Source organism: Urocitellus parryii, chromosome 1 (genome assembly GCF_045843805.1).
Source record: "Urocitellus parryii isolate mUroPar1 chromosome 1, mUroPar1.hap1, whole genome shotgun sequence".
Classification (NCBI taxonomy): Eukaryota; Metazoa; Chordata; class Mammalia; order Rodentia; family Sciuridae; genus Urocitellus; species Urocitellus parryii.
The window spans coordinates 83,756,827-83,770,696 of NC_135531.1; the positions used below are offsets into that span (position 1 = coordinate 83,756,827).

A 13,870-nucleotide genomic window follows, 5' to 3' on the forward strand; every position below is an offset into this window, starting at 1 on the left:
AATATTCATCCTTGAGAAGTAGAATTTGTCTATCAAGTTAAAAGATAGTTTAAAAATTTGTACACTTGAATAAACAGTTAAATCACATTAATGTTGATAGTTAATGATCATATGTTCAGTAAATGTTGATGGAATGCTCCAATTTATAATGCTAACCTACTTCCCTACTGGTTCTGTTCCAGGCATTTGCTTCTATACTTCTGTTTTTATGAAATCATCCAATGTGATCAAGATTTTTATACAGTATTGTTTCCAGACCTTTGGTAGAATCTGTTCCCAGTATACTAGAACAAGTTTTCTTTCATAGCAAAATCATTATTACAAAAGAAAATGACAAAGTGATATAATTTTTATAATTATCAAACTAATTGTCAAGAGTAGAGCATTGACTTTTAAATTTTCTTAGGATAAGCATGGATAGACAGTGAGACAGGGAATAGAAGATATATATGAAGAAGGAAATTACCACATTGAAATACACCATCTTAAAATTCAGAGGCCCTACTTTCTACAGTACCTGTGCAAGGAGAAATGTCCTAAAGGTGAAGATTGATGTGCTGTGGCATTAGTTTGGAGAATTTTGAAAAGAACAGATTTTACCCTTAGCTGGGAATCAGAATCACAAGAAGAGGTTTTTAAAAATATATCTGTACTACATATCTGAATGAGATTCTACATGAGTGGTTTTTTTCAAAAATTTTTTTAAGAGTGGGTGATTTAAGCATGCTGTTAGGATTGAGCATTCTTGGTGAAAAATTTTTTTTCTTCTTCTGAATGTCATTAAAGCAAGATAAATTCAAGTTTCCTGATAAGTCTTATACAGTTTTGCTGCAGATTAGAACAATGCATTCTATTGTTTATTTGTTTTTTTAAAGCTTTCTATTATAATGCAAAAAGTAATTTTTTTTTCTAATTATGTTTGATTTATAGAATGCAATCTGATTGAAGGGGAAGACCATGTAGAAGTAAATGGAGAAGTTTTCCAAAAGCCATTTGTAGAAAAACCAGTCAGTGCAGAAGATCACAATGTTTACATTTATTATCCAACATCTGCTGGAGGTGGAAGTCAAAGACTCTTTAGAAAGGTAAACTTTTGTAACCTTTGAGTAATATTCTTCATTTTTTGAATAAATTTTATTAATAGTAAAGTAATAAAGCATTTAATAAAACTATAATTTTATCTTGAATTCTTGAAAATGTATCATTTAGAAGTAAATTCATAAAACTGGTATCATATTGTTAGAAAAACATAGTGTCATTGTCAATATTTAATGCTGTTTGGCAAAATGTCTACCTACAGAATACTGAAAAAGTACTTAATTTGTCTTCAACCTCTTATTCATGTTTCTGTCAGACTAAAATTCAGTTAAAGCAGTCTTTTAGAAAACTGACCCAGAAAAGTAAACAGTTTATAGAAAAAGTTATATTAATAACTTTTATATACATGAAGGTATGCTTAATCATACCCATAATAAAAGAAATGCAAAACAAGTCTGAAATATAATTATATCATATTAACTTTTTTGGTTTGTCAAAGATAAAACACTTATGTATATGGAAAACAAGCACAAGCCCATACATCATTAGCAGGAATGCAGCTTCTTAGCAGTGTAATTTAGCAGCACATCAGAATTAGAAATACACTTACAAACAATCATAGAAATGCAAATAAAAATACAATGAGATGTCATTTTAATAAATAGCCATTAGAGTGGCAAGTGTTAAAGAATCTGATAATACTAAGAACAGCTGGAACTCTTGAACTTTTGCTGGTGAGACTTAATTCTTAAAATAGTTTCTAAAAGGTTTTGGCAGTATATTTGTTAAGTTGAATATGTGCCATCTAGCAATCCTTAGAAACACAAATGAACATATATCATGGTGACACTTGCAAGAATGTTCAAAGCAAAATTGTTGTAGTAACAAAAGCTTGGAAAATATCCTAAATATACACTGATAGGAGAATGGATGAATTCTGGTTTATTTACACAGTAGAAAATTTATAGTAGTATAGTATACATGAACAAACCTGAGTAACATGTAGCAACATGAATGATCCTTAGAAATATCATTCTTGGGTACTTGGTTCGATCCTCAACACCACATAAAATATGTGTTCATCTACAACTAAAAAAATATTTTTTAAAAAAGATTTAATTCTTAATGTTCATTTTATTTTATTTTTTTAAATTTTGAACTGAATAGATACTTCACAGAAGAAGAAATACAACCGATCATTTTATTTTTATGCTCTTTAACTTACACATAAGTTAGAGACAGTATAATATAGTGCCAAATACATAATAAACATTGTTAAATATTCATGGATTAAATAATTATTTGAAAATTTCTAAGATGGAACAATTTCTAAGGTGAAACAAAGGTTATATTATAAAATGAGGGAAATAATGTGATTTTCCACATTTTTTAATGGTGCATTATAGTTGTAAAATAATGTGGTTTTTATATTGATGGACAATTTTTACTTTCAGATTGGCAGTAGAAGTAGTGTATACTCCCCTGAAAGCAATGTACGAAAAACAGGTTCATATATATATGAAGAGTTTATGCCCACAGATGGTACTGATGTTAAGGTAAGACTGATTGAACTATATTTTGATTTTGTATTCAAGGTGATACCGATGTTAAGGTAGGATAAATTAAAGTACAGATGCTCCTCCATTTAAGAATGGGGTCACATCCCGATAAACCCTTCAGAAATTGAAAATGCCCTACATTGAAAATGCATTTAATCAATCTACCGAAAATCAAAGATTAGCAACATGGTTTATAGGGTGAGTTGTTAACACACTTGTGTGACTCATTAAGAGCTATGTGACTCATTGCCATTGCCTAGCATCATAAGAGAATATCATAGTACGCATCACTGGCCCAGGAAAAGATCAAAATTCAAATTATGACTTCTACTGAATGTCTATCACTTTTACACCGTTGTGAGTCAAATTGAAAAATCACAAGTACGAATCGTAAAAGACCATGTAGATGTAATTTTGTATTTTGATTTTACCAGTAATCTCAGAAGGAAACACCCATCACTAATCTAACTTCTATTCTTTATCTCTTTCTTTTTAATTAAGGATGCTCAAGCCATTTTGTTCCATGAATACCTTTGGCAGTTAGAAGCCTATGAATCCTTTTTTTAAACAAAGTGTACTTAAGTGCTTAAAATAAAACACACAGGATTTCGAAGAAAGACATTTTATCTAAGTATAGTTACTAAAATATTTAAAAATCAACTTTTTAATATAATAATTGTATGATTCTTTAAAGGGCCTTTAAATAATAAAATATTAGGTGAGTCTAATAGCCTCCACATTTCTAAGCAGTGATAAAGTATATCTTTACACTTTACCCAGGTTTTGAGATCTGTGACAATTATTATGTGATTTAAGAATATTCATATGGGCACATTGATGTACACCTATAAGCTCAGTGGCTCAGGAAGCTGAGGCAGGAGGATCATAAGTTCAAAGCCAACCTCAGCAATTTAGTGAGGCACTAAATAAAATATTTTAAAAAGGGCTGGGTATGTAACTCAGTGGTTAAGCACCCCTTAAAAATATAAAAAAATTTTAAAAATAAATAAAATTTTAACTGGTAACAAATGAGATCTTAATATATCAACTTTCAACTAGTCTTTCTGTAACCACAATGTTCCTTTTAAAGTATAAATTTGATCATGATACAGATAATATCATAGTCTATCCTCTGTCTTACTAATTTTATTTCTTACAGCATAAACTGCATCAAATAACTTTTCCATACTTATATGCATCCTGTTGTTTCATACGTCTGTCCTTTGTGTCCATTTACCTCTGCTTAGAATGCCTTTCCTTCTCTTGTTCTGATTCATTCTCCACCTTTTAAAAACTTCTCTTTTGGCAATTTTTTTTCCTTCCATGATGTTTTATAGTTTTTTTTATCTCTTTTTTGTTAAACTAAAACATTTTGAAGAGTTAACGCTCAGTTTAATAGTTTCCTATACAGAATGAATTCTTGCTTAACTAGTGTTGCCATATAAGTATTTATAACCTTTTCCAATGAAAATTTGACATGTAAAATAGAAAAGTATGTCTTATAATAATACAGAGTCTGAACCATTTTTTGTTACTTTTTTCTTCGAATTTATTTTTTATTGGTTTTACGAGTGTTTGTGTATGTGTGTGTGTGTATATATGTGTTTAATATTCGTCAAAGGTTTACACAGTTGGTCCAGATTATGCTCATGCTGAAGCTCGAAAATCTCCAGCACTTGATGGCAAGGTGGAACGAGATAGTGAAGGAAAAGAAGTAAGATACCCTGTTATTCTCAATGCACGAGAGAAATTAATTGCTTGGAAAGTCTGTCTTGCTTTTAAGGTAAGATGTTAAGACAAGCCATGTAGACCCTTGTAAAAAAATTCTAATTCTTATTCTTGATTAAGAGACATTATTTGGATTTATAATTAGAGTAATAAGCTGAGAAAATAATTAGTACATTTGAACTGTTCATGTATTTTGCAAGCGGATTTTTATAGTGCTAATATATTGTTTTCTTGTAGTACCAATATGTTCTTTCAGTGTTATATAAAAAAAAACTGTATGAATTTTTTCTGACTTTAAAATTGCAGAGATTAGTTCAGTTAAACAGTGTTTAGGGGTATTGTCTAATCTGTTTTTAAGAAACTAATTATAAGTATTATTTACTTTCATAGAACTGGTAAATTGTCCTCAGTATTCTACCCTTGGCAGTCAATTCTTTTGGACTACTGTATAAAAGAATATGTTCATGAAAGCACTGTAAAAAAAATTTCATTTTACTTCTAATATTTGATTAATTCCCTTAATCGATATTAACAGAATTTTTTATCTAACTTGTATAAAAGTTTAAATAGAAGTAGTACAACTGATATTTAATAAAGAATAAATTTTACCTTTTTGAAATCTTACATTGAATACATAACTTCAAGACTAGTAGGTATTACTGGTTATTGCATAATAAATACTTTGTGTGTTAACCATAATGTCTCTTTTGTGGAAGAAATGTTAGATTGTAGGTAAGTTTTAACAGATTTATGTAAATTGTCTTATTATACAAGGATCCCAAAAGCTATGAATTAAAATTACATTATAGTAGTGCATGAGTATTTGCATAAAAAATGTGGAAGAAAATTTTCACAGAGTAACAAATTTATAACTTTCAGCAATTTTCTTCCAAATAAATTTATTTTAGGTGCTCACAAATATGTGATTATGAGGAGATTAACAGATTACAGGGATAATTGAACATTTCTTCTGGGATAGGTCTTTAACACTATTTTTCCTTTTTTGTGTTGGGACTTAAATGACCTAAATTTCTGCTAGTGTAAAATTTTATCTGAATTTTCAAAATATTTGCTTTTCGAAAATGGAAGTTTATTTGGAGATTATTTTGATGCAATGTTCTGTTTTGGCCACTGTAATCCTTTATATTTTATGACTGTTTTATGATAAGGAATTTAAGTAATCATATGGAATATGTAATATATCCTTAGAATATTCAAATTACAAATAAGTAATTTCTTTCCCTTACTTAACATGAATTGAAACAATATGTAACAATATACTTTTAGACATAAAATATATGTTCTAATAAGACTATAAAACTGAATCATAATAATTTAAAGTTTATAACTTATTTTTAATAGCAAACAGTTTGTGGCTTTGATTTGTTACGAGCCAATGGACAGTCCTATGTGTGTGATGTCAATGGCTTCAGTTTTGTGAAAAATTCCATGAAGTATTATGATGATTGTGCAAAAATACTTGGGTAAGAATTTAATAATCTATTTTCTTCTCTTTACTTTGCATACTAGTTATTCAGAAACAAAATAATTGGTAACATTGAAGAATGAATTTTTTTTTAAGTATTGTAGAGTAAAAAATCAGTTCATAAAATGGCACCTCCAGAGACTGTACCAGATTCTGAATTATAGGTGAGATTATCAAAGACAGATTAATTTATAATCAGTACAAAGGCCTAAAGATGTTAACTTTTATAGAGTTAGAAATGCTATAACATGGTGATTAAAATATTCCTCAAGTTTTTGCTGTATAATTGTAGTTGAAATTAAGCTTTTTAAAAAATTACATTGACCTTAGAAGTGTGAAAAATATGAGTTTTGTCTAACGTAGATTGTTTAGAAATATAAAATCAGACAGGTTGCATGAAGGTCAGGGAGGCCAAGTGTCAGAGACTGCAGCAGATTATTCTGGTTCTTGTGGAAAAGAAAAGGGGAGAAAGGGAAAGGAAAGGGAGGGGAGGGGAGGAAAGAAAAGAAAAGGGAAAAGATCCTTGTAAGAGAGAAGACTCCCGTAGAAGAAGCCCTTGCCCACTTGTTCCCCATAGGAAGAGAAATTACTTGCATTGGTGACAGCAGAACAGGAGTCAGAGGAAACAACCCTATTTCTGGCTTTGAATTCACAATCCTCCTGTCTCAGCCTCCCGAGCTGCTGAGAAAAATTGGAGCACATTGTTATTATTTTGCTGGCTGTTTGCATTTTTTTTTAATAAACTGCTTTGCTTGCTCCAAAAAAAAAAAAAAAAAGACTTTGTTGTCTTATTTAATAGAGCAAAATTAACATTCATGAAATAAGTAAGATAGAAATTTTTGGAATTCAGGATTCTCTGGTGACATTTCTTTATGCAAGTATATGTTAAAGATATTCTCATAATATTATCAAGTAAATATATAAAATTATTGCAAGTAGAAATGTCAGTTTTATATTCTTTGATTTATTTTCATTGTAACTTGATTAGGAAGACTTAGCAAGACAAGAACTATTTTTGACATTTTTAATACCTTTATCTTATTTATTTGTCTGTTTATTTATTTATTGAATGTGTGCTGAGGATCAAATCCCATGCCCCACACATGCTAGGCAAATATCTTACTACGGAGCTACAACTGCAGCCCCTTTTTAACATTCTGAAGCGTATCTGACAAAGCCACAGAAAACTTAATACTTCAAAATGTTTGATAATTGGACTCATATTTTATAGTATGTTTTGAAGATTGTTGAAGTTATGCTTAAAGTGAAATTAAGAAGAGTTATCTAAATTTTTCATGAATGAATATTAAATTTAAACAAAATAAAATACCTCTCCATTGTTAACCCTATTAGTGAAGTATAATAATAATTTGTGGGAAATGAGCATGGCATTTAGAATAGGTTTATAAATGTTCATTAAATGCATAAGGAATGATCAGTGGTCACCTAGTCCAAGAGACAGTCTTGAATTTCAGAGTGTGTATAATTAGAAATAATATAGTTATACTGATTTATTCAAATCTAATATTGATTTGTATTTTAAATTTTTCAGATGACTTTAACTCCTGTGATTCGCTACCATTCTCATTTAGTATCCAATTTTATCTTTAAATGAAATAATAATTATTTTCTTTTCATTTGAAGAAATATTGTAATGAGAGAGCTTGCTCCACAATTTCATATCCCCTGGTCAATACCCTTGGAAGCTGAAGATATTCCAATTGTACCAACTACATCTGGAACTATGTAAGTTTGAATTATTTTCATTTAGAAATTCCTTGAGTTATCTCTATTAGACTGTGCTATTATAATAAAAAATTATTTTTAGATTCTTTGTATGTTTTTGTTAGATTTGGTGTGAAGATGGGAGGAATAAATTCTCTTATATTATTAGATATAAAATCCTGCAATAGGCTTTGATAATTACAGAACTATATAATCAAGTCATAATAATAGAAGTGGTTAAAATAGATACATTTCTCAAAAGTTCAGTCATCATTCTGTGGCTAGCTTAAGTTACAGGTTGAGATAAATTTTTTAGACCAATATTGCCAGAATGTTTCATAACATCTACTGAGGAAAATGACTCATTGAAAAGTCAGGTGAGTTGACTGAATGCTTCACATTCACAACTTAGAAAGATTTATATTAGTATGTTAAATAGTTTTGGACATTCTGATTTGTAGAAACTGTATTTACTTTTGTTTTTAAACCAGTATTTTCTAAACTTATTTAACACAAAATTTTCTCAGATAATTGTATTAATATCCTGCAAGTTATGTTCAAGACCTCATACTTTGGCTAACACTAAATTATACCTCTTAACTCTAAAATGCTTCTTTACTACTTTTATCTTCCATTAATTTGAATTTTAAATACTATTCCTATTACCTGAGCAAAAGATAGCAAATTTATAAATGTAGTGATTGTTTCCTTTACTATTAGATAAAACTTTATTTTTATTTGATGAACTCAGTCTAATACTACCAGGCAGATATTTTATAAAGTTCAGGAATCAGAGTACATTTACATGTGTCCCAGAGTTAACATGGTTCTCTTTTGAGAAGAGGAAGTATTATATTATATATCATAATATCATTCCCTCCTCCAACTTTTTTAATTCTTTTTAGGATTTAACTTCATAAAATTAAGATTAAATTGTTAAAGACATAAAATTGTTACAAGTACTACTCTTTATGGGAAAGATCTTGAAATGGTGAAAGATGGCCTTTAATAAATGATTGGATGTTTTATTAATCTGAGTTATGGTACACAAATATTTGTTAGAGTATTAAGAACTTTTTTTTCCTTTAGGATGGAACTTAGATGTGTCATAGCTGTCATACGTCATGGGGATCGAACCCCAAAACAAAAAATGAAAATGGAAGTGAGGCATCAAAAGTATGTTTCAAGAAGAATATTTAGTACTCATGATATAATTTTAAGATTTCTGATGAATGCTAAGCTCTTTTAATTAATATATCATATAGGAAAATGTTTGACTACTATTTCTTGTCCATAAATATTTAAACCACTGAATGCATGTAAGTTCATTTAAAGTAATGTAAATGCCAGTACCTAAACATTATTATGGTAATGTACATAAATATCCGTCTGACCTAGCTTTTATTTATTGACATAAATGGGTTCTATTTAATTTTAGTTTATCATTCTGTTTCACTGCATTTTGAGAATTATTAACCTTTCAGTCTTTTAGGAGAAAATTAGTAGAAAGCTTCTATTCTGTTCAGTGTTTGATTTGGAGACTGCAAAACCTGAAAACCTTAACTATCAAATATGTATTTACATACTGACCTTAGAGAATACAATAATATTTTGCATTATGATTGTGTATTCAGTTTTGATCATGAGAATACTTTTAAAAGTAATATCGTGACCATTAGTTTAGTATAGTTTAGGAAAGTATTAAATTTATAAATAAAAGTACAGCAAAAAATGCTAAGTGTACTAGAACACTACGATAGTCCCAGATACTCAGGAGGCTGAGACAAGATGACCACTTGACACCTGCTTGAGAAGCATAGTGAGGCTGTCTTTAGGAGGAAAAAAAAACATAGTAGAGGAGCAACATTGGAAATAGGACAAACGGTACTGAAAATCCATAGGTTTTTGAGTTCTAGCCCCATATCTATTGCTTTGTTAGATTAAATGTACTGTGATAATATAAATTATTGCAAGTGACTAACAGTGCTCTCTTTTTTATAAGATTTTTTGATCTTTTTGAAAAGTGTGATGGATATAAATCGGGGAAGTTAAAACTCAAAAAGCCAAAACAATTACAGGCAAGTGTTTTTGCTTTCTTGTTGAGTTTTAAATTTTTTTCTTTAATATTTTTTTTAGTTGTAGTTGGACACAATACCTTTATTTTATTTATTTATTTTTATGTGGTGCTGAGGATAGAACCCAGCACCTCGCACGTGCTAGGGGAGCGCTCTACCACTGAGCTACAATCCCAGCCCCTAGTTTTTAATTTTTAATGGTTAAGGTTTTTTTTTTAATGGTGAAATTACATAAAAATTCAGTTCCTTATTAACTTATTTTATAGGAAGTGCTGGATATTGCACGACAACTTCTTATGGAGCTAGGGCAAAATAATGATTCTGAAATTGAGGAAAACAAATCAAAGCTTGAACAACTTAAGACTGTATTGGAGATGTGAGTATCTTTTTGAAATTCTTAGTTGTATAATTACTTTAGTTCCCTGTCTTTTTGTATTGTGTGTAGTTATATGGTTTGAACCCATGGACTCAGACACATGCCAGCCAAGCATAAGTAAAAATTTAATATAATACAAATTGATTATTGTATTATTGAAAATTATCATTTTAGCTTTATTTTTAACTTTAATACGATTCAAAGAGGACATCAAATTTGTGTCTTCTGTGAAGTACTCTTTAGAATGAAGGCATATTATTAACTTGACACCAGATTCAGGGCTGTTTAAATAAAAAAGTTTTAAGCTATGTTTTTATCAACTAAAAATGATGCCCACTAATATTCCTAATAGAGGCTTTATATATTTCACCACTTATAATCTTATATCCATTGTTATTTAAAAATACATACATTTATATTTGACATATTTCTATACTTTATCATCTCTTTCAAATTGTCTTAACTTTGTAAAAACTTTATATTTTTTTGTTTTCAATGAAATTGAATGACTATGGTACAGATTTTCTGCTGGATATGTTAAAGAATTCAACAAAGCAATTACAAATAGAAGGGAGTATTTCTATCTGAGAATTAATTTTTCTCTACATAGATTTTAGTTTTTCTTTAGGAATCACATTATCAATTCATGAATATTGTCCATCCTTCTTACCATTTTATTTTTCAGGTATGGTCATTTTTCTGGAATAAATCGTAAGGTCCAATTAACCTATCTCCCTCATGGTTGTCCTAAAACATCGAGCGAAGAGGAAGGTATGCATCTTTAATGCCTATTATGTTATAAATATTTGTAATCACTTAATTCATTCATTACATTTAGACCATTTTTTGCTTAATAGTTTAGAGATTGGCATGTTAACTAAAAGAAAAATAAAATGGTGTTTTGTTAATAGTGATTCTATCCTTTAGGTAAAGGATACTTTTTATTGTTTAACCATTTATTGTATGGATAGATTTTATTATTTTGAAACTGCTTAGGGCTTTTCTTTTTTCTGAGATTGTTTCAGAAAGTTATTTCTTTATAACTAAGTGATATTTAATCGGCCCCATTCTTACTTTTTTTTTGATAGGAATGGGTAGAGTATTTAAAACAAAGCTAAAAAAGTATGAAACGAACTGGGTGCAGTGGTACACACCTGTAATGCCAGCAGCTCTGGAAATTGAGGCAGGAGAATTGTGAGTTCAAAGCCAGCCTCAGCAAAAATGAGATGCTAAGCAACTCAATGTGACACTGTCTCTAAATACAATAATACAAAATAGGGCTGAGGTTGTGACTCAGTGGTAGAATGCTTACCTAGCATGTGTGAAGCACTGGGTTCTATTCTCAGCACCACATACAGATAAAATAAAGGTCCATTGACAACTAAAAAATATTTGGAAAAAAAAATACAAAATAAGGCTAGGGATGTGGCTCAGTGGTCAAGTGTCCCTGAGTTTAATCCCTGTAACCCAAAGTATGAAATGAATATTTGAAAATATACACAATATATTCCTATAGTAAATTGATATTTTTCTCCATCCAATAAACATCAGTAAGCATTTAAATAAGGTTGGTATCCTAGAAACACTCAGCAAAAAGGTCCAAAAATTCATTTACCTTTCAAAATCTGAGTGTGGTGGTACATGCCTATAATCTCAACCACTACATTAATTATACAGGTTAAGTATTCCTTATCTGAAAATCTAGAGATAGAAGTATTTCAAATTTTGAATTTTTTCTAATTTTAGAATATTTGTATGTACATGGTGAGATGTCTTAGGAATGGAACTCAACTTTAAACATGAAATTTATTTATGTTTCATGTATACGTCACACATACACACCCCTTATGTGTAGCTAGAAGGTACTTTTATACAATATTTTTAATAATTTTATATCTGAGAGTTTCATGGTGTGGAATTTTCCACTTGTAGCATCATGTGGGAAATCAAAAAGTGTCAATTTTGGATTTCAGATTTTCAGATTAATGAAAATCAACCTGCTTAACCTTGTAATAATCGATCTTGCCTATCATAGTAGCAAAGTGTTTTCTCTCCTTTTTTAAATTGGTAATAAAGTGCTGATGAATAAATTGTGACAGGACTTTAGTGTGGTGGTAGAATTATAAATTGATACAACTTCTTGAAAAGTGATTTGCCAATCAAATCTTCAAAAAATGTTTCTATACTTTTCTGTTAATAATAAATTTAATAATATTTTAAGTTTATTTTTCCACTTTATTGAAATATACGTATGTTGTATATAGTACAGCATAAAGTTCCTTTGCTTTGACTTTAATTCTGCTTGTAAGAATCTATCCCAAGGCCAGGCATGGTGGTACACTCCTGTAATCCCAGTGGCTTGGGAGGTTGAGGCAAGAGGATCTAGAGTTCAAAGCCAGCCTCAAAGTGAAGTGCTCGCTCGCTAAGCAACTCAGTGAGACCCTGTCTCTAAATAAAATACAAAACAGGGCTGGAGATGTGCCTCAGTGGTTGAATGCCTCTGAGTTCCTCTGTACCAAAAAAAAAAAAAAAAAAATGTATATATATATATATATATATATATATATCTCCATCCCAAGAAAGTAATTGAATATTCAGAGAAAGATTGATCTGTAGGGATATTTACATTGACATTATTTATAGTAGGAAAATTGAAGTCATGATTATATTAAATGCAAAAGCAAGTTTGAATACATTAAACTTTATGTGTTTAACACTTGACATTTTACCCTTATGTCATACTTTGTAATTAAAAGCAATACAGATTAATTCCCAGTGTTTATGATTGGAAGCTTTCTGTAACAAATATAATAAAAACCTTAGTTCATTGTTCTTCCGTAAATTGTCCACCTGCATGGTAAAGCACATATAATTGCTAACAAGCAGCAGGGGAAAGGATGATTTTCTGTTGCTTTCTATGAATTATTATTCATTCTTTAGTGTTTATAATATTTATTTTTGAATTCTTTTGTTTCTAAAATTTAACACAAACAAATCTTAAGGCCATAATAAAGAACAGGTCAAAATTAAATCATTGACCTATGTCTAAGAACAAAACTTCTACTGCGAACTTACAGGGATTCCACAATTCTAAATTTTTTTTTAAATTAGCTACATTTTCAGTGTTTGTATAAAATTAGATTGCATGAAATTTTAACTAGAATAAATGTTAGGATGTCATCTCACATCTTCCTAAAAATTATGGGAATCACTGATTCCTCGTCATAAAAACATACACATTTTCTTCACTTCAGGTAAAATATTTCATTTTATGTGACGGCTGAGCAGAAGGCACTTGATAGATAACTTCTGGACTTTGGCATCAAGGAGCTCATAATCTAGCAGATATAGCATGACTGAATTAAAAACATTGGACAGATCAGTATGAGAATAGAGAAGGGAGAAGCAGTACTTCTCTGAAGAAAGTTAGAAACCTTCTTACTGAGTATGAAAGAGATTTTGATATTTCAGTAAAATTTTAACAAGAAGAGCAATGGAATTCCTGATGGAAGCAACAACCTACAAAGATAGGCCCATTTAGAGAATAAAATAATTACATATGGACTAAGTCAACTAAATTAACATTGGCCCATTTCTGTTCAAACCTAACATTTGTTTTATTTGTTCACATGCATCTTAGATAGCCGAAGGGAAGAGCCATCCTTACTTTTGGTTTTGAAATGGGGAGGAGAATTAACACCTGCAGGCAGAGTCCAGGCTGAAGAACTTGGAAGAGCTTTCAGGTGTATGTATCCTGGAGGTCAAGGTAAATGTTGAAATTATTTTTTTAATATATCTTTAGTTGTCAATGGACCTTTCTTTTATTTATTTATTTTTATGTGGTGCGGAGTATTGAACCCAGTGCCTCTCACGTGCTAGACAA

General features: G+C 29.9%; 1 protein-coding gene across 1 annotated transcript in view; it reads left to right on the top strand.

The window, feature by feature from the left end:
* Ppip5k2 (diphosphoinositol pentakisphosphate kinase 2) overlaps positions 1–13,870 on the top strand; it is an 86,733-nt gene that overhangs the window by 20,470 nt on the left and 52,393 nt on the right. Inside the window, exons 6-15 of the mRNA XM_026395031.2 lie at positions 931–1,085; positions 2,493–2,594; positions 4,219–4,380; positions 5,688–5,809; positions 7,456–7,557; positions 8,626–8,712; positions 9,539–9,614; positions 9,878–9,987; positions 10,673–10,758; positions 13,628–13,753. Of these exons, the coding sequence (XP_026250816.1) occupies positions 931–1,085; positions 2,493–2,594; positions 4,219–4,380; positions 5,688–5,809; positions 7,456–7,557; positions 8,626–8,712; positions 9,539–9,614; positions 9,878–9,987; positions 10,673–10,758; positions 13,628–13,753 (1,128 nt within the window). The remainder of the gene's footprint in view (positions 1–930; positions 1,086–2,492; positions 2,595–4,218; positions 4,381–5,687; positions 5,810–7,455; positions 7,558–8,625; positions 8,713–9,538; positions 9,615–9,877; positions 9,988–10,672; positions 10,759–13,627; positions 13,754–13,870) is intronic.